The 22,587-nt window shown below is 32.6% G+C and overlaps 2 protein-coding genes across 3 annotated transcripts; one reads left to right on the plus strand and one right to left on the minus strand.

The window, feature by feature from the left end:
• The first annotated feature begins 3,158 nt into the window (after positions 1-3,158).
• Positions 3,159-15,089, plus strand: LOC106061137 (DENN domain-containing protein 11-like). The gene is made up of 9 exons (XM_056035123.1): positions 3,159-3,379; positions 4,073-4,172; positions 4,714-4,872; positions 6,616-6,775; positions 7,007-7,145; positions 7,295-7,420; positions 7,545-7,695; positions 7,804-7,875; positions 8,021-15,089. The coding sequence occupies exons 1-9, from the start codon at positions 3,166-3,168 to the stop codon at positions 8,217-8,219; spliced, it is 1,320 nt and encodes a 439-aa protein (XP_055891098.1). The 5' UTR covers positions 3,159-3,165; the 3' UTR covers positions 8,220-15,089.
• On the minus strand, positions 14,462-22,337 carry LOC106053256 (GMP reductase 2-like). 2 transcript variants are annotated; one of them, XM_013208777.2, is made up of 8 exons: positions 22,231-22,337; positions 21,181-21,303; positions 20,812-20,931; positions 20,541-20,624; positions 20,267-20,440; positions 19,968-20,156; positions 18,975-19,177; positions 14,462-18,270 (listed from the first exon to the last, which is right to left on the minus strand). In XM_013208777.2, exons 2-8 carry the CDS (start codon positions 21,265-21,267, stop codon positions 18,072-18,074), a joined length of 1,056 nt encoding a protein of 351 aa, XP_013064231.1. In that variant the 5' UTR covers positions 21,268-21,303; positions 22,231-22,337; the 3' UTR covers positions 14,462-18,071. The 2 variants fall into 2 exon arrangements, with proteins under 2 accessions (XP_013064231.1, XP_013064232.1); XM_013208778.2 differs by lacking the exon at positions 22,231-22,337 and adding an exon at positions 21,493-21,517.
• Positions 22,338-22,587: the final 250 nt, after the last annotated feature.

The raw sequence follows: 22,587 nt of genomic DNA on the forward strand, positions 1-22,587 counted from the left end.
AAGTCCTGGAAGTATCCGGAGATTATTAAAATCTTTTTAAAACTCATACACATCTCCTGAAATATATAGACAAAAATTGTCATTTTGGGGTGTCATTTTGTTTATTTTAGGAGATACTTTAATGCTAAACCTTCACTTGCCCTAGTGCAGCCAAGGGGGTTTTGCAGTTAAATCCCCCTCTTCTATAAAACAAAACAAAACTAATGCAAACGACAATCCCCAAATTCTAAGATCATAGCTAAGGACGATTTTGATTTAACCCCCCCCCCTCCGAAATTTACGATAAACCCCCCTCTTCAATATAAGACTATCTGTAATCAGTCACCAGATTCTATGAGCATAGCCAAGAGGGGTTTTGAGTTTAGGCGCCCCCCCCCCTTTTCCAGCGGGATTTGCAGCTAAAAACTACCTCTTCAATATAAAAAAAGCAAATTACATACTCAAAATTCTTTGAGCGTAGCCAAAGGGGTTTTGAGTTTACCCCCCCCTTTTTTTATCAGCGGGTTTGAAGCTAAAAAATACCTCTTCAATATAAAAAAAAAAGAAAATTACACACTAAAAATCAGCGTAGCCAAAGGGGGTTTTAAGTTTAAACACACTTCAGCGGGGTTTGAAGCTAAAAAAAAATGATAACATTACAAAGACAGTTTGTGTGGAAATTGTTTCCAACTTACATGTCTACTAAATAGATTTTTTCCATTTTTTTTAAAAAGTAAACATTTTTTGTTGGTGTAAATATTGTAGTTAGTATGACAGAACTTTCTTAACTTAGCAATACAATTGTAAAAAAAAAAAAAATTGACAAAAAATCTAAAAACCATTGGTCTAAGTGTGTTAAAAATATGGTAAATGACCATGCATCTCCCCTACTAAAGAGCCTTTCGTGTTTGTTACTATTAATAGTGGATAGTTGTAAAAGTGGTGTATTTTTATGAAAAAAAAAAACTGCTTGCATAAGTGATTAAAAAAAAATATTTTTCGCTTTCAGAAAAAAAAAAGTAGCCGTTGCATCAGAACTTTGAATGTTCTAAAATATTATGATGTCGGATTTTCACTATCTTTTCTAGTTTACGAGATTTAAACGGGATGGACGGACGAACGAACGGACATACATTCCACACAAATTTAATAGCGTCTTTTCCCCATACGGGGGCCGCTAAATGATAGCTAAAATGACGAACTAATCTAAAGACGTTTTGAACAGATAGGTCTTAATGTTCTTCTTGAATATATATAGTGAAGCATGTTGTTTTTTTCTGAGATCAATGGGAAGGAAGTTCCCCACCTTTTGTCTGTGCACCGAAAAAGCCCCCAAGGGCCAAAGAGTAACTTTTGATGGAAAAACGTGGCATCACTAGAAGCGTTGAGTCCATGGAGCGCAATGTTCTATGAGGGACACATGGAGTAATCAGTTCACTAATGTACAGGGGCATTTCTTTATTGTAGATGCACTGATGACAGAAAGTGGACATGGCCTTGCAGTAGTCAAGTCTAGATAGTATGAATGCTACAACTAGCTTTTTTGTTGATTCCGTCAAATATGGTCGGATATGACCTAATCTTTGCAGCTGAAGATAAAGGCCCTTGCTGAGCTGACATGTGTGGGTCGAAAAATATAGGCCTACCATCACATGCCATGGTCCTAGTCAAAACGTTGATGTGAATTAACGGAGCACTGGCAGCAGCAAGAAATCAATAAATACGAGAGCAGCATCGTGAATTGACTGCATTTGCTGGGTATTTTGGTGATGAAACTGCAGACACTTATCGGTTTGTTGATGGCGATTATATTTGAGAAGACTTTACTGGTTTTGTTCATGTTGATCAGAGTCTGTATCTAACGTCATTGTCAGCGAATACATTATGCACAGTCTAGACATGAACAAATTACTCGGCCAACATTACGATGGCTGCCCCGTGATGTCTAGCTTTCAGAAATGTGTTCAGGCAAGGATTCGTGAAAAATATCCTATAGCAGCCTTAGTCCGTATGCGTCTCACAGATTTAACCTTGTTATCAATAACCCGAATGACATTTCAGATGTTCGTAATGCTATTGGTGTCATCAAGAAGACTTTCCATTTTCCGCAACAGTTTCATTTTTACCTTTTAGTGTGAAACACGACGGAGTGAGAAATAAGAACCCAGTCACAATTTTGAGATGATTTGTTTGGCGGATGTTAATTGTAATTCGTTATTAACAATTTTTATTAGATCGACCGTAGGAAGGTATGGGCGTACAGTAAATAGTTTGTTCAAATGTTTAATACTTTATTTAATTTGAAACAAATATTTACAGTTCACTTATTATCGTATATGGAGGGGAGGGGGGGGGGGAGACCGCAGTTCCTTTCTTTTAATATTCTTCGTATCAAGAAAATGGAAGCTAGGCCTACTATTTTGAACCGTAGTTGGCAACTTGCAATAAAAGCAAATTCTGTTCTACGGCTCTTAAACCTAAAGAATCACCGCAGGCGTAGGGCAAAACAGGCCTATAACCACCATGCAAAAAAAAAAGATCCAGGTATTCATCAACACCTGCCTCTTGAAGATTCATAATATATTAGCCTGCTGACCATACAAGATCTCTAATGAGGAACTGTAGCTAAAAAAAAAGAAAGAAAAAAAAAAAAAAGCAGCATGATAATGATGAAGTTATCTTCCAGAGACGCAGACCTGGCGATGGATAGGCCACACTTTGACCTCATCAATATGTGGGCACAAATGTAGCAATGGAACTATGCACTATGTATACTTCACTTAATTACACCCCATAACATCGTAAAGTTGTATGTTAGTTCCCTTCTAGATTCATCCGACTTGACTTGGCTAACATTAACATAAATTCTTTATGTTCATAATTAAGAGATAGCTTATACATAAGACATAGGCCTTAAAATTGTTTTGTTTGTTAATCGCCAAATGTGTATAAGGGATTGAAGCCTACATAAGTCAATAAACACAATACACTTGCATATAGGATATTATATTCTTCCCGAAAATGCATTAAGGTTAGTATGGCAATGTAGGAGGGGTGCAAACGAATTTATTTTTCGTCTTGGGGACTTCACAAGTAAAAGTTTGAGAAGCCTTAAAAAAATGGAACTGGAACAATCATTGTTTACAGTCATCAAAGGGGGATAACTACAGAAATGATAATTGCACAATGGCGTCAGACGAAAGATTGCCATTGTTAAATGAAGACGAAACACGAGATTATCCTCTTTATACGCCTAAGAGCCTTGTGCCACAATCGCTGGGACCATTCCGAGATGTTCAGGGGGACAAAATTAATATTTCTGCGAGTAGCAGTGCTACAACACTTGCTGAACACGACTCAATTATTGCCTTGTTTGTTGTTGCATTTGATACGCGATCAGGTGAGACGGTGAAGTGAGATCCGAGACGTCTGTCTGAGGTGTCTGTAGTCACAGTGTCAGTCATCAGTGTCACTGTGATTTGTGAGTCTGAGACAATGAGATGAGTGAGGTAGATGAGCTTTACTATGAACTCAGATCTAGACATACATCTAAAAAACTAAGCTAAGTTAGCTTGTGACTTGTGACTAGTGTAGTACGTAAAGTCGTAATCACGTAATGTTGGACATCCCACCATATTATTTTATTGTCTAAAGTCTATTCATTAAAAAAAAAAAGGAAAAAAGACTCAGTTGAGTAAAAGTCATCTTCAAAGTCTGCTGACTGAATCATTCAGTCATTCACTGTGAATGGTACAAAAACAAAAGCTAATTATAAAATAAGCAGAAAGACACAAACATAGAGGCACATTCCTTCATTCCTTGTTCCATGTGCTACTCATGCAAGCCTGCAAGGACAAATTTGTATAAATGATAAATGCTCATTCTTCCCTAGTGGCCTTTTGTTATCAGACTAATTAGAGCATAAAATGAGTTGCCTGAGTCAGCTAGGAAAACCAATGACTTAGCAGAATTTAAGTCATTGATTAACATATAAATGATATAGATCTATATATATGTGCACGACTAGATTGAAATAGGAAGTAACATAATGTATAACTGTATAGGATCTAACATGAACAATTTTTTTTTTAAGGAAATATTGTTGAATGGTGCATTCCTGAAGACACAGAACTGGATGGAGTAGAGTTCAAGGCCATGCCCAGTGGTTCTCACACACTCTTCAGTGATTTTGTGTAAGTTTTCTTTTATTTTTATGTTTGTTTTTACAAAGTGTAATAAAAATATTAACTCATTCCGTCAGTCTTTCTGTCTGGGTGGATTTTTTCACACTTTTTTTCTTCCCACTTCTCATTCTTGGATCAATTAATCATTGTCATACTATGACAACACATGAATATATATACGATTTTAAAAAGCAATTAAATGAGTAAATATTTTATTTTGTTTATATAAAAAAAGTCGAGATGAACTTTGCAATATTGAGAGATATAGCAGCAATTGAACTGTCCTCTCCCTGCACTTAATATAAGCTTTGTTTTTAAGAAAATCAAATTTTATATTTTGCTTGTTTTACTTTGTAGGCACAAGTTAATAAGACAATTATAAAAATAATGTGTTTAAGTTTAAAAAAACACAGACTAGAGTCATAGCTAGTTGAATATTTAAAAAAAAAGTGCTTCATAACATGTTTTTGTTAACATTACAATTATTTTCTAAGAGAATCAGATATATACATTAGATGGTCATTTTGTTGTATTCATTTTATTTTTAAAGCTACTTCAGAAAAGATAATTTATTCGGGCTGGCCTGTTTTGAGAAGATGAAAGTGGAAAGTGAAATAGAGAGAGGTGCCAGGATGAAGTCTGTGGGTATATTATCACTGTCTTACACCACACTCTACCATCATATGCAGTTTCTGGAGAAACAAGTCAGGTAGCTGTATATAAGGCTTGATATAAGAATATAATTAGCATAGTGCTTAATGTATTGCTAATAAGAGGTTATAAATAATGTCTCTCTATAATATTATGAGAATGTATATATACACAGCATAATCTGCTCTCTAAAGTGTATGCAGTGAAGTTTGGACTCAATATTTTTTTGACATGCTTTGTCATATATTGTTTCTTTAAGTGGGCAACAAATCAATAAAAAGGCCCTAAAAATTGATCACCATCCTCCACCAATTTAACATGCATGACTAGATGCATGACGCGTAGGACGTAATCATTTTATTTTTTGAAGTAATGTCTGTATTATCTAAGATAAGATAATTGCCAATTGAGGATAAATTTAAGGAAAATCCAAAAGAATAAACTATAGTAATAACTTGCAGAAAGGTTAGTCTTCCAGGCTAACACCAATAGGTTGTGTGATACATCAAGTTGGAACCAAGAGCAAATAAAATCATTGAAAATAAACCCTTTGTAGTAGTGCTCAACTATTACAATAATGAACTGTAATTGGTGCTTTTCTTTTTCCAAATGTTGCAATAGACATTAATTAAATTTGAGTGGATGCAAAACAACATCAGTTCTTCCTGAGTCTTTAAGGGTAGGTCAGTGTAAAGTTTTCTTGGCCATTTGTTAACAATGTGCTTTTTCTGGTCTTTCCACAACATACAAAATTATATGGGTTTGACAATACATATTTATAATCTTTAAAAACAAAATTCTTTCTGGCAGAAATTCCTTTTCTTAATAAAGCGAATTGCACTGTAGGCTATAAATAGATTATTTTATTTTGTTTTGAAATAAAGGGGACATTATTTAATAGACATGGTGAATGGGGACATTATTTAATAACATGATGAATGGGGACATTATTTAATAGACATGATGAATGGGGACATTATTTTATAGACATGGTGACTTACAAATTGTTTACTGTGACAGATATATAAATATATAGGTCATAATTAGTACGTTTAACCAAAGCTGGTTAGTAAATTCATGGTACGAATACAATGTATAGTTAGCACTATGTATGTTTAGTAAGATGTATGTTTATCCAAAGCTGGTTAGTAAATTCATGGTACGAATACAATGTATAGTTAGCACTATGTATGTTTAGTAAAATGTATGTTTAACCAAAGCTGGTTATTAAATTCATGGTACGAATACAATGTATAGTTAGCACTATGTATGTTTAGGAAGATGTATGTTTAACCAAAGCTGGTTAGTAAATTCATGGTACGAATACAATGTATAGTTAGCACTATGTATGTTTAGTAAGATGTATGTTTAACCAAAGCTGGTTAGTAAATTCATGGTACGAATACAATGTATAGTTAGCACAATGTATCTTAAGTAAGATGTATGTTTAACCAAAGCTGGTTAGTAAATTCATGGTACGAATACAATGTATAGTTAGCACTATGTATGTTTAGTAAGATGTATGTTTAACCAAAGTTGGTTAGTAAATTCATGGTACGAATACAATGTATAGTTAGCACTATCTATGTTTAGTAAGATGTATGTTTAACTAAAGCTGGTTAGTAAAATCATGATAAGAATACAATGTATAGTTAGTACAATGTATGTTTAGTAAGATGTATGTTTAACCAAAGCTGGTTAGTAAAATCTATTATTGAATATATTAGTACAATACATTTATTGTAGTCATGATGAACTAAAGTATTTGAAAGAAAGCAGCCATTTTATTTTGTATTCCTAGACATCAGCTGGAAACACCAGGCAATTATAGTCAACTACTAGCCTTTTATAATGATAGAAAAGGCATTCTTCCATCAGACGAGACCTCAGAAACATTGAAAGCTCATTCCCTTCGATCAACGCCATCAACACCCAGCAGAGATTTAGTCCCAGAGATGAAGGTTTGTTCAGCCATCACTCATAGTGATTTATAGAAACACAATTCTCCTTCTTAATGAGCTTTCAGTCTTTCTAGTTGGATAGAATTTGTACAAAGCTACAAATTAAATCAGACCTGAGTTTTGAAGGAACAATCTTGTTAGTATTAAACAAAAATACTTAATGTTATAGTATCTCTGAACCTTTTTAGTAAGATCATTTGGAAGAACACATGTTCATTTTTGTTTCTTCAGATTACTCATCCAGCCGGCTGTTTTAATCAGTTCATCAAGTTTTTTCAAGAACAAATTTTTGTTTTGTGGAAGTTTGCCTTATTACAGAGAAGAATCATCTTCTTTTCTCCGCCTCCAATAGGTGTAGTCTGTTACAGAGGTAACTAGTATTAATACTGTAAACATCATGTTTTTGAAGAATTCTTCAGAGAAGTTTCCTAGGCCTAGCTAATGCCATGTTAATCAACTTTTTAAATATATTAACATTCAAATTGTGTGCATCCACCATAAAGATTGTTTTTTTTCCAGTCTACTGTGCTTGCTGTCTAGCCAATCACTCGATACCAAACCTTAACAGTATTGAACTCCGACCCCACTTCTATGTGAATGTTGCAGACATTGAGGCTCTGGAGAATGAAGTTGCTTATGTGGCTTGTAAGTATGTCATTTATTCTATAAATCTAATTTTTAAATAATTTATCTATAAGACACAAATTCATCTATAGAACCCAATGAAATGACTGAAAGAATTCATTATACAAATTCTTTTTATCTGAAGGCACCACGGAAAAGATATTTGAATCCAAGTCACATTTGTATGATATCTATGTAGATAATCAGAATGTTAAAGCCTCAACTTTAGCTATGAAAGATTTGCTCAAAGTTAGTGAAGGAGACAGAGAAAAACTAGTCAAGCTCAACAATCTAAGGTAAAAAGTCTCAGCCCTTATCATTTGCACATTACACTTTTAAAGTATTGATTTCGTTTTTTGTTATCTCTTTTTTTTTTCATTGTGTTTCTTTGATCTCTTTTTCAGATCAGCTCATAAATTTTCTACCCAAGATTTAAGTGAAGAATTTTTGACTAATGAAGAGGAAATCATCAATAGGTAAGTGAAACAAACGTAGATTTGGTATGACAGCGATGAGAATATAAAATAGAATATGGAATATCTTATGGTTCTGGCAAAAACTTTGACAAATGAATCACTTATAAGAAAAGGCTAACGATATTTCATTTTTTGTTTTCAAAAGTTTTTTCACAGAACTGAATGAACGCTTGTTCCAAACCTTGCTGGATATATCCCAGTCTCAAGATAGACAGTTGACCTCTGACCACATGAAGAGTATTGGCCTTGATCCAACAGGGGACAGAGCCTTTCTCATGGAGCTTGTAGAGCATTATGGGATAGATGTTGTACTCATGGTGGATAACCCATGCTGTCCCAAATAGAATGGACATAATAGATAGTACAAACCTTTTTTTTAAAAAATAAAACATTGTCGAATGAAAAGCTAAATTATCTACTCTTGCATTTATTAGTAGGCCCTATTTGCTTAATTTAAAAACTTGTCAGCTAATATGCAGTGAATTTATTTATTAACTCTTTCAGTAGTTACATTGGGTAAAATGTAATTTGATGGACCAAGTTATGTTTTCTTTAAATTTAATATCGTATTAATTTTTTTTTTCTCATTTGTATTTATTGTTGAATATATTGTTAATCAAACACAACTCATATTTATTGTATCAAAGTTGTGGCTACCTTCTGTAAGATCTAGCTTTTCCTGGCAAAATTCTACAAGTTGAGAGATGCTCATTCAAACATTTCTAACACTGTAATGTAAACCCTAAATGTCAATGTATATCAACCTTAAGAACTAGGGGGGTCTATGTAGTTTTGGACTATGGTATAATTGGCTTAAACAGATGGGATCTAATTGCTAATGTTGTTAATTCATGTAAGCATTTACAGGTTTTATAAATGGCTGGTTGGGGGGTGTGATGGCTGAGTGGTAAAATGCTTGGGTTCCAAATTGAGGGGCTCCAAGTTCAAATCCTGGTGTGAAGACTGGGATTTTAAACGCTGGAATTTTTAAGGACATTCCTGAGATATCCCAACTCTAATGGGTACTTGACATTTGTTGGGAAAGTAAGGGCAGTTGGTTGTTGTGCTGGCCACATGACATCCTTGTTAACCATGGTCCATAGAAACAGATGAGCTTTACATCATCTGCTCCATAGATTGCAAGGGGTATCTTATTACCTCTATATGGCTGGTTGGAAATGCTAGGCCAAGAGTGTTTTCAGACCATTACTTCCTTTCTCACTGATGTCTGTTTTTATTTGTTATGCTTAATGTTGAATTGAAAGCAAAAAAAAATAAATCTGTACTTAATATTTCAATACATTCAGAATGGAGCATTCCATTATATAAGTTTTTCAGGCAAAAATCAAATTATTTCCAAGTTGTTCTTTTTATTTGAAATATTTATTTCAGTTATTATGTTGAATACTGCTTTGTAATAATTATTGATGTTTCAATGATATTTAAGAGAATGTCATTGATCTCCTGTTGTTTGCAGTGTTTAGGGCTAACTGCTTTATGCAGTACATTGTGATTGGAAATACCAGCAGTTTTTTTTTTAAACTTTTGGACAATTTGTAGCTGTTGTAAAGATTCAGAAGATAGGCTTAAATAATCTTTTTTTTTTTTCTTTTTTGGTGAACATTTTTTATTTTCTAAACATTTTCAAATGAAAGTGATGCTCTATTTGGGGTGCAACAATAAACACTGAGTGATAAGCTTTTTTCTGTTCTAAAGATACTAAAAGTTTTTTTTAAACTATAAAACTAGGTGTTTTTTTTATAATTATGAACTTTTTTTAATACATTATTTTTTAGATGTTTTTTTTTTAAGAGCTATTTCTCTTTGATAAGGAGTTCAGCATTATTGTTTGGTTGTTGAACTGGAGTGAATTGGTAAAAAGAAAAATCTTGTAAAAAAAATTGACTCAAATTAAATTCAGGAATGTAGATTATAAAGTGTTTCTCCAAAAACCAAATGTAATGACCAAAAAAAAATAAAATTATTGCTTATACTATCAACTTTTTGACACATACATTCAGGACTATTGTTTAGATGTTAATGTATAGACATTTAAAAATATATGAGATAGCACATATGAAATATCTATCACATAACTCTGTACAATTTTCTGTTGTCTGTGATATCTGTAAACAAACACTCTGGTCCAAATGCTATTTATAGTTTTATTTATGAATTGATGAAAGAAGAATCTTCCATGTGTCCACTGTTATAAAAAGCTCAGAATTGTTTGGAAGTTTTGATTTCTTTATGAAATAACTAGTAGGCTACTGATACATATCACATAAAATTAAGTCAACCCTGTCATTGCAAAACATTTAATTTTTGTATCTTGCTGTTACTCACAAGAGCCTCATAGATTCTGAAAATTCTGTACTACAAAAATATCTTAAAACCTAATATGGTGTAATCTTGAAAAATTAAGCCACTAGACTCCAACGTTCTTATAATGGATTTATTATATATAATATGGTGGAATCTTGAAAAGATTAGTCGCTGGACTCCAAAGTTTTCATAATGGATTTAGTTCGCAGTTCAGTTTTGGAATGGTTTCCATACATGATATCATGAAATATGATAGACCACTTGTTGTTGTCGTACTGTAGATACATTATAAATCTACATTTGTGATCCCAGTTATAACCTGGTCTCGTGCAATAGTGACCATGTTCACATCTGTTGTTGTTTTATCTGGTCCTAGTGGAATTGATGATATTACCGTGGGTGTTGTTACATTGACTGTACTTCAATTCTTTCTCATTTGTCATATTACTTTAAACTGCTTATTAGGTTGATTGTACATGCGTTAAGTACAAATCTTTAATTTCAAGAACATTTATATATTTCTTGTATGTTGTAATATACATTTTATGTAAACATTTTTTATTTTTGATTCGTGATTGTCAAGATTTGTAGTTAGATTTTGTTTTCTTTACATTTTTGTGTGTGAAATTGTGACATCCTTTTACAGGCTTAGTTGGCGTTGTGGTAATCACGTGGTTACTGAACTTACTGGCTTAAGTTCAAATACTGGTGGAGCCTGGAAATTTTTTTTTAAATATGTAAAGATGATATTTGTATTGAAGTAAAGCCAGCTGATCATTGTGCTGTCACTCCCCACCCTAAATAGCTTTCAATGTTCATTTTTTAAAAACTTAAGTCTATGAAATGTGCATTCAACCTACCAATGTGGGATTGGTTGGACTAAGTAGCCATCTTCAAGTACATTAGAAATGAGATTGTGCTTCAACTACAGATAAAGAGCTATTATTATGATTTAATGGGCATTATGTGAAATCGTTCTATTTAAAATAAATTTAGTGTTGGATATTAGAGATGAATGATTGTTCGATTTATCTTCCCAAGGCTTGATTAGTTGGTTAAAGAAATGTAATTACTTGGGGTGTATTAATTGCATAACGCTAAGTAACGCCAACATCTGTTCCAGCAGCATTTAAGGAATGACTAACCATTTACTAATTATTATTATGTCATTTTGGTTCAAGATAAAAAACAACTAACCTGGCTGATAAATACATATTCAGATTATTTTTGTTCGGTAGGACTAGTTCTTAAAGTTAAGCAAAGGGTTTGCCTCTCCCTATAGAGTGTTGAATCATTTCATTAGCATAATCATTGAATTAGAAACAATGAATTACTGGTTGATCTAATAAAAAAAACTATTTATTAGAATAAAATGCTTACTCATCCGAGAGTGTAAAGATTGGGATCTAACTTTTAATTAGTCTTGCATTGTTATTAAAATCTATCTTCATTATATCTGTTCTATGATGGACAAGACTAACGGTGTCCGAGATTTGAACATATTTCCTATGCTGCCTAGATTCAATTATATGCTTGACATGTGTGAAGAAACAAGTCCTTTTAAGTATAAACTGCCTTTTATTGTGATGCATTCAAAAATAACATATTTACAAGGCGAACATTATCTACAGATAACCGACTCCACTAGATGACTTCCTTTCTTCTTGTTTACAACACACTCGTGACTTCCCGCAAGTCCCCTAACACTTGACTGTGTGTCACGGTTGACTGCACTTAGTAACCGTGTCACAACAGTCCTCCCAGGGCAGAGAAAAATTTTGTATCAAAATTTCATGGACCCAATAGTTAGGGTGTACATTAATAATGTTTTCCATCGACAAGAAAAAAAAACAATGACATGTAATACAATGGCATCTCCTATTATGAGAAAACTGATAATGCCTATGACGACTAATAACTCTTCAATAATGTTATTGAAAGGAACATTTCCAATTGAACTATCACAGAAAGATGTCCTGTTATATTATAAAACTTATATAAAGAAAAATCCACGCATTTAATTTTTTCCTATGTAACGATAATCTTTTGAATGACAACATTGGAAGGTGAAAAATACCCAATTAGTTAATACTTTATGTTACATCAAATACATCTTCCAAATTAAGGGAATTGTTTACTTTGTGATAGGTATTGTTAAGTTGAGTATCTTGCCTTTGTTGTCTTGTAGTGGCCTGATAGTATTTTGCTGTATTCTGTGCCCTAGAAATTCAATGTCTGTTCTGGCGATTTTAACCTTACTAGGTTTTATTTGAAGCCCGTTGTCTTGTAGTATCTGGAATACTTGTTGCAGACCAGCGTGTTCTTCTAATGTGTTGTGGAAGACACATATGTCATCAAGATAGAAAATGACATCTGGTCTTTTCCCTAATAGTTTTGCCATCATTCTGTTGAAGGTCGCAGGTGCGTTACTAAGCCCGAAGCTCAAGTAATTCCATTGGTAACAACCAAATGGGGTAGTGAAATATTTTGCACCTCTAAGTTTAGGTATAATGTTCTCTGTGTTAGGCATTGGGTATGTATCTTTCACTGTAATGGCTTTTAGTTTCCAGTAGTCTACACATAGACGCATCATTCCGGTTGTTTCCTTTTGTTTCACTAGGACTGCTGGAGCTGAGTATGGAGATGGAGATGTATCAGTTATTCCCATTTTTAGCAGCGTTTCAGTTTCCCTGTTCAGTATCTCTTCATGGTTGACCGCACATAGTAACCGTGTCACGACATGTTTAAGGGAAATTAAAGGGTGGTTGTTCATTGTTCTGGCTATTTGACATCCGTGTCAATTGTAAGTCATGGAGACTTTGACCAACAGACTATTGTGCTAACTAAATGACATACGTGTCAACTGTTAGCCACAGAAGCACTTGACCCATGGGCTATCTAATTTCAAAGGTTGATTTGTTTATTGTTATGCACGTGACCTGCACAATTATCAACTGGCTTTACTTTGTACTACTTTTGTGAACTACCTTTTGCTCAGACTGATTCTTAGGAAATGCTTGGCTGTACCAATAAACCAGAACTGAACTAAACATTTTTTGTACTTTAGTTTTTATTACTTTTTTTTTTTTATTGATGTAAATGTTTGAGTTTCGTTTAGTGCGCAAGACTTTCTATCAAACTACCTTGCTAATTTAGTTAGGTGATGGTAGAAAAATAATTTACATTATATGTTAAAACTAATACGTTTGTGCATTTATATGATATAAATATTTGGTTTAATGTCAAGTCAAAATCATTAGAAAGTGTCAACATTTGTTTTCATGTCTATGCCATTAGGCAGTATCAACATTTGTAGAAAGTATCAACAGTAGTATCATTGTCCATTCTAAGTTTATAGACAGTATCAAATTAGTTTCTGTGCTAAGTTTACTTCATTCATAAATGTTTTCTTCTAGCACTTTGCTTACTTTGACTACATAAATAATGAAGAACTCAACATTTGATCATGCATTTACAGGGATCTATTTAGTTTCACTCCAAATAACATTTATACAAACATTTGAAATAAAACAAAAAAAAAACCCAGCAAACATCTCTTTGTAATATAAACTTTTTGGCTGGTTATCATTGGTTGACTTAAATATCTAGTCAGTTTTGCTTTTAGCAACTTTATCTTCACATTGTTGTAGCTATTAGCACAATTTTATTTCTGGAAACAAAACAGTGCCAGTAAGCACCACAAACCTGCCATTTAAAATTATTTCAAACTTAAATATTAACTTTGTAAAAATTAAAAACTGTATCATATTCTTAAACATTCTGTATACTGTTTTCTTGGCTAAACAGTTAATTGTTTAATATCAAGCAAATTTAGTTGTTTTTTTTATCCCATCTGTATTTAAAGAAATAGATCCTTTAAAAACATATTCTTTTTTGGTCTTGGCAGTTTATTAGTCCAATTCTGACAAAGCTATTCTGTGTGTGAAATTGAATAGATTAATTTGCAGCATGCCAATTTATAGTAAACAAATGTAATTTACAGACTTCTGGGATATATTGAAATGAGAGTTACATGAAAACATAATTCAATGTAGATGCCATAGAATCGTTTTAATAAGATTTTGTTTTAAAAATAGTGGACTTTTGTATCACTATCCCCCTTGGAGCTCTAGCACTAGGGAACAGTTATTTTCTTAAAGACTCCTTTCGTAGTCTCTTTCAAAAGCACAATTTTTTTTTCTTGATGAGACTTCTTAATGCTAACAAAACAAGTCAACATAATGATTGACAGAAAATAAGGTTGAGTTTCTAACAGTTTATTTCCAACAACAAAGGGAAGACACTGCAAAACCATAAACAACCTTTACATTTCGTCTTGACAATCTCAAACATTTTCTGTAGTAAGTAAAGTGCTAGTAGATTAAACCAATTGCCAGTAGATTAAATAATACAAAGTTCAAATATATAATTTGTGTAGCAATGGTAGAATGTCTTTTAGAAAAACACTGTCAATGAGACTTAAAAATGCTGTGTCAATATTTATTTTCTAAACATTGTTTCACTTTTCAGTTGGTTTTTGTGTTCACATGAACATACAATAAAAAAAAAAATGACCTAAGAAAAAAAGTCTTAAAACATCAAGCAAACTGACTACAGTACAAAAACAGAAATAAATTTCTAAGAAAACAATTCACCTCACAGGGTCAAAGATCTCAATGTGTGGATATGACGTATGAGCAAGGTATTAAAATCTTGACACAAAAAAAAATCATTAAGTTCTTGTTTATAAATCCATGTAATGAAAACAAAGAGAAACATTCCACTAAGAAACATACACCAAGTTTAGCTTTATGAACATTTTCCTACACTATGGGAATGAAATATCTGCAGTTGTGATATTAAATTATTTATACAGTATAAGAAGGTTAGTTAAAAAAAAGGTGATACATTCTTACCAGAGACAAAAAAAAAGTTCTACTTTTATTAACCCTCAAATTGCTTCAACACTCTCAGATGGTAACTTCAAACTGATTTTAAAAGCATTTTGACAAAGTCTTAACAATTCTATAACAATAAGCATTGTCTTTGATTCCAAAGATTAAGGATGAGTGTGATTTCATTAAAGAAACATATAAATATATCTAAGTTCAAACAATTTGCAAAGATGAATCATTGTCATGTTATGACTGAAAATGGCCAACTTAGGAACTATAATAATAATAGAGCAACGGTCCATCTGGTCCTAATAAATATTTCAAAGAATAGACTACAGATAAGTCAGATACATTACACAAACTGATATCTTCCTTAATAAAATGTATTAGTAAAGATGGTTACTGAAAAGTACATTTTCGAATATCAAACTACAGCCAAACAGCAAACAACAATACAGCATGAAATGAATGACACTAATGGGGCTGGATTGAGCAGACGATGCAAAGAACAGCAGGAACAAATTGCAAAACAAGCTCTAGTCTAGAACCCATAAGGGAAGAGAAAGCCTTGGAAACTAAAACAAATATGGAGGGGGATTGGTAGACCTAGAAACAAAGATGGACTCAACTGAAGGGGAACAGCCCGGAACAGAGTCTGATGGTGTAATAATGTCGTATCTTTATGCTAATCTGGGAGTTGAAAGGACTTAAAGATATATTCCGACAATTTGAAAGAAAATTGGTTTCAATGTACAGAAGAGTGGTGAGTTTTCATGATTTGAGTGACATTTTTAACTTCAATTTCTGCTTGCATATAGTTGTAAGTCTATTGTATTCTTTTTGATTAGCATGTGACACATTTAATGTACATCTCAACAAGCTTGTGAATCTGTTCAGATATTTGTGGAGATCAATAGAAAGGATAGAACTATCAGAATCTGAACTAATCACTTAGAGAGAAAAAAAGTTTTAGAAAAAGTGGTTACCCTGATCTGAATCAGTGATAAGTTTTCATGAGAAAAAATGGCCATAGCTTAACACAAATCATTAAAACACTTGCAAACTTATAAATTCTGTGGAGTTTGGTTTTGCACCCAATGAAAGTGAGCTTTAAAACCAGAAGACATGCAAAGAAAGCCTGAGAAGAAAAATAGGATTATTAATAGAGAGAAAAAAAAAACTCTTCTGCTTGATTGTGCTTGTAAACTGTCTTACAGTCTAACAGTTAATAGGAGAAATATGTGCTAGTCTACAGACTAAACAAATCAAATATAATACTGTTGTAATACTATTGATTGAACCAAGCAAACAAGGACTACAAAAAAACCCCACAAAATAATAAGATATAGGCTATCATTAGAACTAATATATATATTTGTAAAACTCAAAATGAACACAATGTTTGAAATACCCTGGCAGAATGTTATGGTACATTGAAAGTAATCTGAAAATAATGCCTATGACCTAAATGCTACAAATTATTTATAGTCATATAACATAAAACAAGGTTACAAAGACAGCTTGCGTGGAAACACAAACTCAAAATCGACCCCCGAAGTCGTCCACCTAGATTCTTCACCACGATTCGAACATGGGACTTCCGGTTCCAAGTGCTTTACCCCTCAGTCACAGCATCTCCATTCATTTAGCGTACACTTATATTTTTTAAAATAATAATTATTAACCTTATCTATACATTCAAAATTAATAACATGTTACATGTAATAAAGAGAAACTAAAAAAGATTTATTCTTCTAACAAAATTAGATAAATTGGCAGCACGAAAAAAATATAAAATTCTTGACGTAGTTTAAGCTATAATTGTGTACAAACGACAAGACTTTCCCCTCGCAAATAAAAATTAATATCTCCATTGTATTTGTCATACAAACTAGAACTAGATCTAAGCCTAGAACTAGAAATAGATCTAAGTCTCTAACTGTAAGTCTAGATCTAGTACTAATGGTGTAGGCGTTGCATCAGAACTTTGATAGATCTAAAATATCATGATGTCCAATTTTCATTTTCTCTTCTAGTTTCTGAGATCTAAATGGGACGGACCGACAGACAGGCCACACAAAAATAATAGCGTCTTTTCCCCTTTTGGGGGCCGCTAAAAAATATCAGTCTAAAAAAAATTGAATGACTATCAAAGCAGTGTAAGCAAGATATACAATAGAAAAAAAAAGGTTTTCAAATGTTAAGTTTTATGTAATAAGAGACATTGAAAAAATAAAAAAAATAAAGATTTATCAATCAATATAAAAAAAAAATGGGTAAAAATGTATAACCGGAGATGTCATATATAATATTATGGCACATGGAGCAAACATTGATACAGTTTGGAATCACACTAAGTGAGCTGTAAACACACACAAACACACACATAAAGCAAACTCAAGGTCAATATATTGTGCCTCCTGGAAGCAAAGCTGTAGATCAATCAATTTAAGAATGTGAAAAAAAAAGACGTATTGACTTCCAAACATTCTGTAGAATGCTGGTGATTTACGGGACATAGGTCCAGACACTAGGCCTAAGAAGATCCAGTTCACCAGTACAAACATTAGTAAATAGTATAATATGCTAAACTACAAATAATTTGATCACTAATTACGATCACTTTGATCATGGATTTGAGTCAACAAATATTTTCTTTTGTTCAACAATGTATATGCTTACATGTAAATATATTACTTACTACGCTTTATATAGATCATCATTTCAATGGATATAATTGTGAATATGCAATGAGCTTATTACATACAATTTAATCATTTCTTTAAAAGTTAATCTCAGATCAGCCCTTTATTTACATATGTTGAAAATATGACTTAGTTACCTTTTCTTAATTTAAAAAAAATTTCCTAATAAAGTTACATTTCTAGTTTAATATTTGGGTCACAATTTTTTAAAATCTGGTTAATGAGAAGAAAACAAACAAATCAAAAGGGGAAAAAAAAAAAAAGCTCAATGCTAATGCTCTGTAGTGATTGGGGTAAAGACTTCGTTTAATTGTTGGGTGACCCGGATAAAAGTTGTTCTCCTGCTCAATTCTTTCAACTTTGAAGCTCCGACATATGTGCAAGTCGAACGGACACCTCCAAGGATGTCTTGAATCGTGACCTCCACATCACCGCGGTATGGGATGGTAACTGTTTTACCTTCTGAGGCTCTGAGGACAAAAATATTAAATGAAAATATATGCATAAATGTTATGGAGTGTGTGTGTGTTTCTAAAGTGACGACAACGAAAGGGAGTGTTATTTTTTGGCGGTGTAAAATGATGAAATATGAGATGGCCTGTCATAATTTATTATTCTACACCGTTAAAAAATAACACTCCTTTTTCTCAATGTCACCTTGGAAAAACACACACACACACACACACAGTCCATAACAATAAAGAAAGTTTTTAATTCAAACTACCTGAATACATTCTAAATGAAATATCAACAGTTTAACACAAGTGACAACATATTAAGCCTAACACAAAATATATCATATAAAACTGCTATGCTAACTAACAGGTTTCCATTACAACAAAATGTTAAATAATGCTTATGTTGCAACTCTAGTATAGGGTTTGATAGATTTCATTTAAATAGAGAAAAGAAATGTTGGTTAGCAAACATTTACAAATAGGCTAATATTTCTTTGCTTATACAAATCAATGGTTTTTAACCTTTTCAGATTTGATAACTAATACTAATTTTATCGTCAATTGTGAAAAAATTATAGCATTTTTGAACTACTTTGGTTTTTATTAACATTTAGCATTTTGGGGACAAGCAACATGAAAGATGTTTCCAGAACATTTTTTAAAAACTGTTGGTTCAAGAGATAAAACAAATCCCTCAGAGAGAGTGACGCACTCACCTATATTCTGCTACACCTCCAGAATGTTTCTTCATGGCTGTCGCAGAGCTCATACCATAAAACAGTTTGTACTTCTTTCCATCTTTTTCAATGATTTCTCCCCCTGACTCTGTGTGGCCAGCCAACATCCCTCCCAGCATCACAAAGTCTGCTCCGGCACCAAAAGCCTTAGACACATCCCCAGGACAAGTGCAGCCACCATCCTAGGCAAACACAAGTGTTTATTAGTTCAATTGCATGTGTATAAATATAGAAAAATCGAGATTATTATTCTCTATGTTTCCACTCATGAACCCCATGAACACTGATTATGTAAGCATGGTCGAAATATGTTGTGCAGTAGATACATCTCTTATTGGTGTTATAGTTACCAAGAATGACAAGAACTAAGTTCTAGTCACTTCAAATCAGATGAAGTCAAAAGCTATTGCTCTAATGCACATTTTTTTTTTTTATAGTTTTAATGTTTTGTTTGGTGTAATGCACAAATTGTAAGACAAATTTCCTTACAGACAATGAAGATTATTATTATTATTACTAATGTTGTAAGTTACAGATATACCTTTGAAAAACAATTATTACAAACAACATTGTATCCCTATGTTAATATTTGTATAATAACTCATGACCAACTAATGTGACTTTTCTTAAATACCAAGTCAATGTATTCATTTAGCAAAGAAATATCTTCATTTTACATAAAATTATAAAGCCATTAAACTAATGATTAAACCATCTCTGCTACTATTAGAGCTAGCTTATAGCTCTGGTCCAGTGGTTCCCATTTCATGTGTTATGAAGTTCTTTTTAGTATTCCCTGGAGAACCTTTTTCTTATGTTTTAAAATGAGCTACGATTAAAAACAAAAAGTCAGTTTCTGGTTAAAATGTCTATAGTACAACAAATGTTTAAACACAATACTAACATAAACAATCTATTACTTGTCAATGTAGATAGACAAAATGTTTCAACAAAAGAAATGGTTGCACTAACTGAGATGATATGTCCCTCAAGTCCATGAGCAGCATCAGCACATTCAATAACTGCACTTAGCTGAGGATAACCAACACCAGTCTTCTTGCGAGTTGTACACACTGAGCCTGGCCCAATGCCCACTTTAATAATGTCAGCGCCAGACAAGAGAAGCTCTTCAACCATTTCACCAGTGACAACATTACCTGCCTATAGAATAGAATAATAATGTAAAACTTTTCAAGGTGAAATAAACTTTTTGTTATCAAAGTAATCATTCTGTTTATTTTTTAAAGTTGTGCAAACAACTAGATACCTACCATAATGGTGTGTTCTGGATATTTTTTCCTGACGTCACGCACAAATTGCACAAAATGTTCAGAGTAACCATTAGCCACGTCAATACAGATGTAAGTTATATTAGGAATAGCCTCCAAGATAGCACTCAGTTTTTCCAGATCTCCTTCTCCAATGCCAGAACTTGCTGCGACATGCTGACAATGAATAGCATCACAAGATACACATAGATATAAAAGTAAGTAGATATAAAAGTAAGTAAGAAAGAAACAAATTAAAAAAAAATTGTTTACTTACTCCAAGAATGTCTGGATTCTTAGCTGCAAAATCTTTCCATTCATCTAAGCTATAATGTTTGTGTATTGTTGTAAACATTAGGTGCTGAAGATAGAGCAATAGTTACTTATGATGTGGAAAACTTCTTGCATGTTTACTATTTGTATAACGAAATATTTGTTGACTTGATGAAACAATGATATCTACAATAATCAAAAGTATCAAAACATATTGTAACACAACAACATTTAAAAAAATAACAATAAAAATGTAATACAACAAAAGATCCTACCTTGGCCATTTGTTTGGCCATTTCAAATGTTCCAACAGTGTCCATGTTGGCTGCAATAACAGGAATGCCAGTGTATGTTTTTTTAGAATTTCGAAATATAAATGATCGTGTGAGGTCAACCTAAATAGATTATCACATTTTTACAAATAAATAATAAAACTAAATCAAAAACAATGCTATGATTTGTATTCACAACATATCAAGATACAGAACTATAATTTGAAAAATAATTATTGTATGTAATTGAAGGCCTTTCAATATAAAAAAGATGCAACATAAACATATCAAAATGAGAAAAAAAAAAAAGAATTTGATAAAAAAATAATTTTTTCACTCCATCTCCCTTTCTCAATATCTCTCAATACTCACATCTGCTCTGCTTTTTAAAGTGCTCCGTTTTGGTCTGACTAGTACATCTTTAAAGTCTAACTTGATATCATTATCTATATGAGGCATTTTGCTCAATTACAATCTGATTCTGGCAACCACTCACTGAAAGAGAAAACCATATATATGTTAGCTTCAGTTTCATTATAATAATGTGTTAAGTTATCTTCTCCTTTTAATGGTGCTACTCCTGTTGTTTCCATTTTTTTTAGACTTAATATATGACCATAGGTTTTTGTAGTTATCCTTAGATATTACACTGTTTATGTATTCCCTCTGCAGCTGTCTGCTTACCTTTGGCTATACTCATAGAATTTTGTTGCTTTTTTATATTGAAGAGGATTTTTAGCTCTAACCCCCGGTGGAGGTGTTTTTTTTAAACGCAAAACCCCTCTATGCTACACTCATAGAATCTGGTGACTGATGTATGGATAATATTATATTGAAGAGGGGGTTTATTGTAAATTTCGCAGGGGGTTTTAAAATCAAAATCTTCCTATGCCTATGCTTTTGGATTTTTTTTTTCGTTATATAGAAGAGGGAATTTGACAGCAAAACCCCCTGGTAGGGGTTTTAAACTCATAACCCTTTGGCTGTGCTGGTGCAAGTTATGGTTTTGTATTAAAATCTCACCTAAAATAAACAGAATCAAAGCAAAAAATCAATCACTAAATTGCGCCCCCCCCCCCTCCCGGGGTAATTACATTACGGAGAGTCAAACCCCCCCCTGGCTACGCTCATGTTCTAGACTAATCTTTAATTCAGACTTAAATCTAGACTAGATTTAAAATTTGTAATATATAATAATAATTTATATTAAAATTAAATTTAAAATATTATTATTTATTAATAATAATTCAATAATTGTCTTTTTAGACTTAGAGAAGAGATATATATATTTAAATTTCATGTAAATCTAGATCTAGTTTTAGATCTACTATCGTTCTTATAGATCAAATCACTAGAGTAAATCTAGTCTAGATCTATAATACAATTATTCTTATTACAAATAGACTAGATTAGATTATAGACCTCTAAATCTCGATATAAACTCGCTAAGCTTTATAATTTTTTATTTTGATGTAGGAACAACACCTGATGATCTCCCTTGTAGAACTTGCCAACTGAGATTGCAATCCAATCAACAATGTAAAGAAGTACTTTGAACATTGCCACTAGGGGTTCCAAAAAGGACGTTGAAAGGTCCTTGGAAGATAAAAAGAACTCATATGCGTCAGTCTTAAAAAAAGATAATGAAAAAGGGCAGACCAGGGCTATACCCCCTGAGGTAGATGAAGACGGGTTCGAACCAGTGAAAAGCAAAAAAAAAGGTACAACATCTGAAAAACGTATGGACAGTGGGAAGGGTACCCTTTACCTCCCAAAAAA

This window comes from Biomphalaria glabrata, chromosome 7, assembly GCF_947242115.1.
Source record: "Biomphalaria glabrata chromosome 7, xgBioGlab47.1, whole genome shotgun sequence".
Lineage (NCBI taxonomy): Eukaryota > Metazoa > Mollusca > Gastropoda > Planorbidae > Biomphalaria > Biomphalaria glabrata.

Coding starts and splice junctions, on each gene's coding strand:
- LOC106061137 (XM_056035123.1), top strand. CDS start 3,166: ATGGCGTCAGACGAAAGATTGCCATTGTTAAATGAAGACGAAACACGA. Junction 4,173..4,713: donor ACACTCTTCAGTGATTTTGT/GTAAGTTTTCTT, acceptor TTATTTTTAAAG/CTACTTCAGAAAAGATAATT. Junction 7,421..7,544: donor TGAAGTTGCTTATGTGGCTT/GTAAGTATGTCA, acceptor TTTTATCTGAAG/GCACCACGGAAAAGATATTT.
- LOC106053256 (XM_013208777.2), bottom strand. CDS start 21,267: ATGCCTCATATAGATAATGATATCAAGTTAGACTTTAAAGATGTACTA. Junction 20,625..20,811: donor TGGCCAAACAAATGGCCAAG/GTAGGATCTTTT, acceptor CTCTATCTTCAG/CACCTAATGTTTACAACAAT. Junction 20,157..20,266: donor ATCCAGAACACACCATTATG/GTAGGTATCTAG, acceptor TCTATTCTATAG/GCAGGTAATGTTGTCACTGG.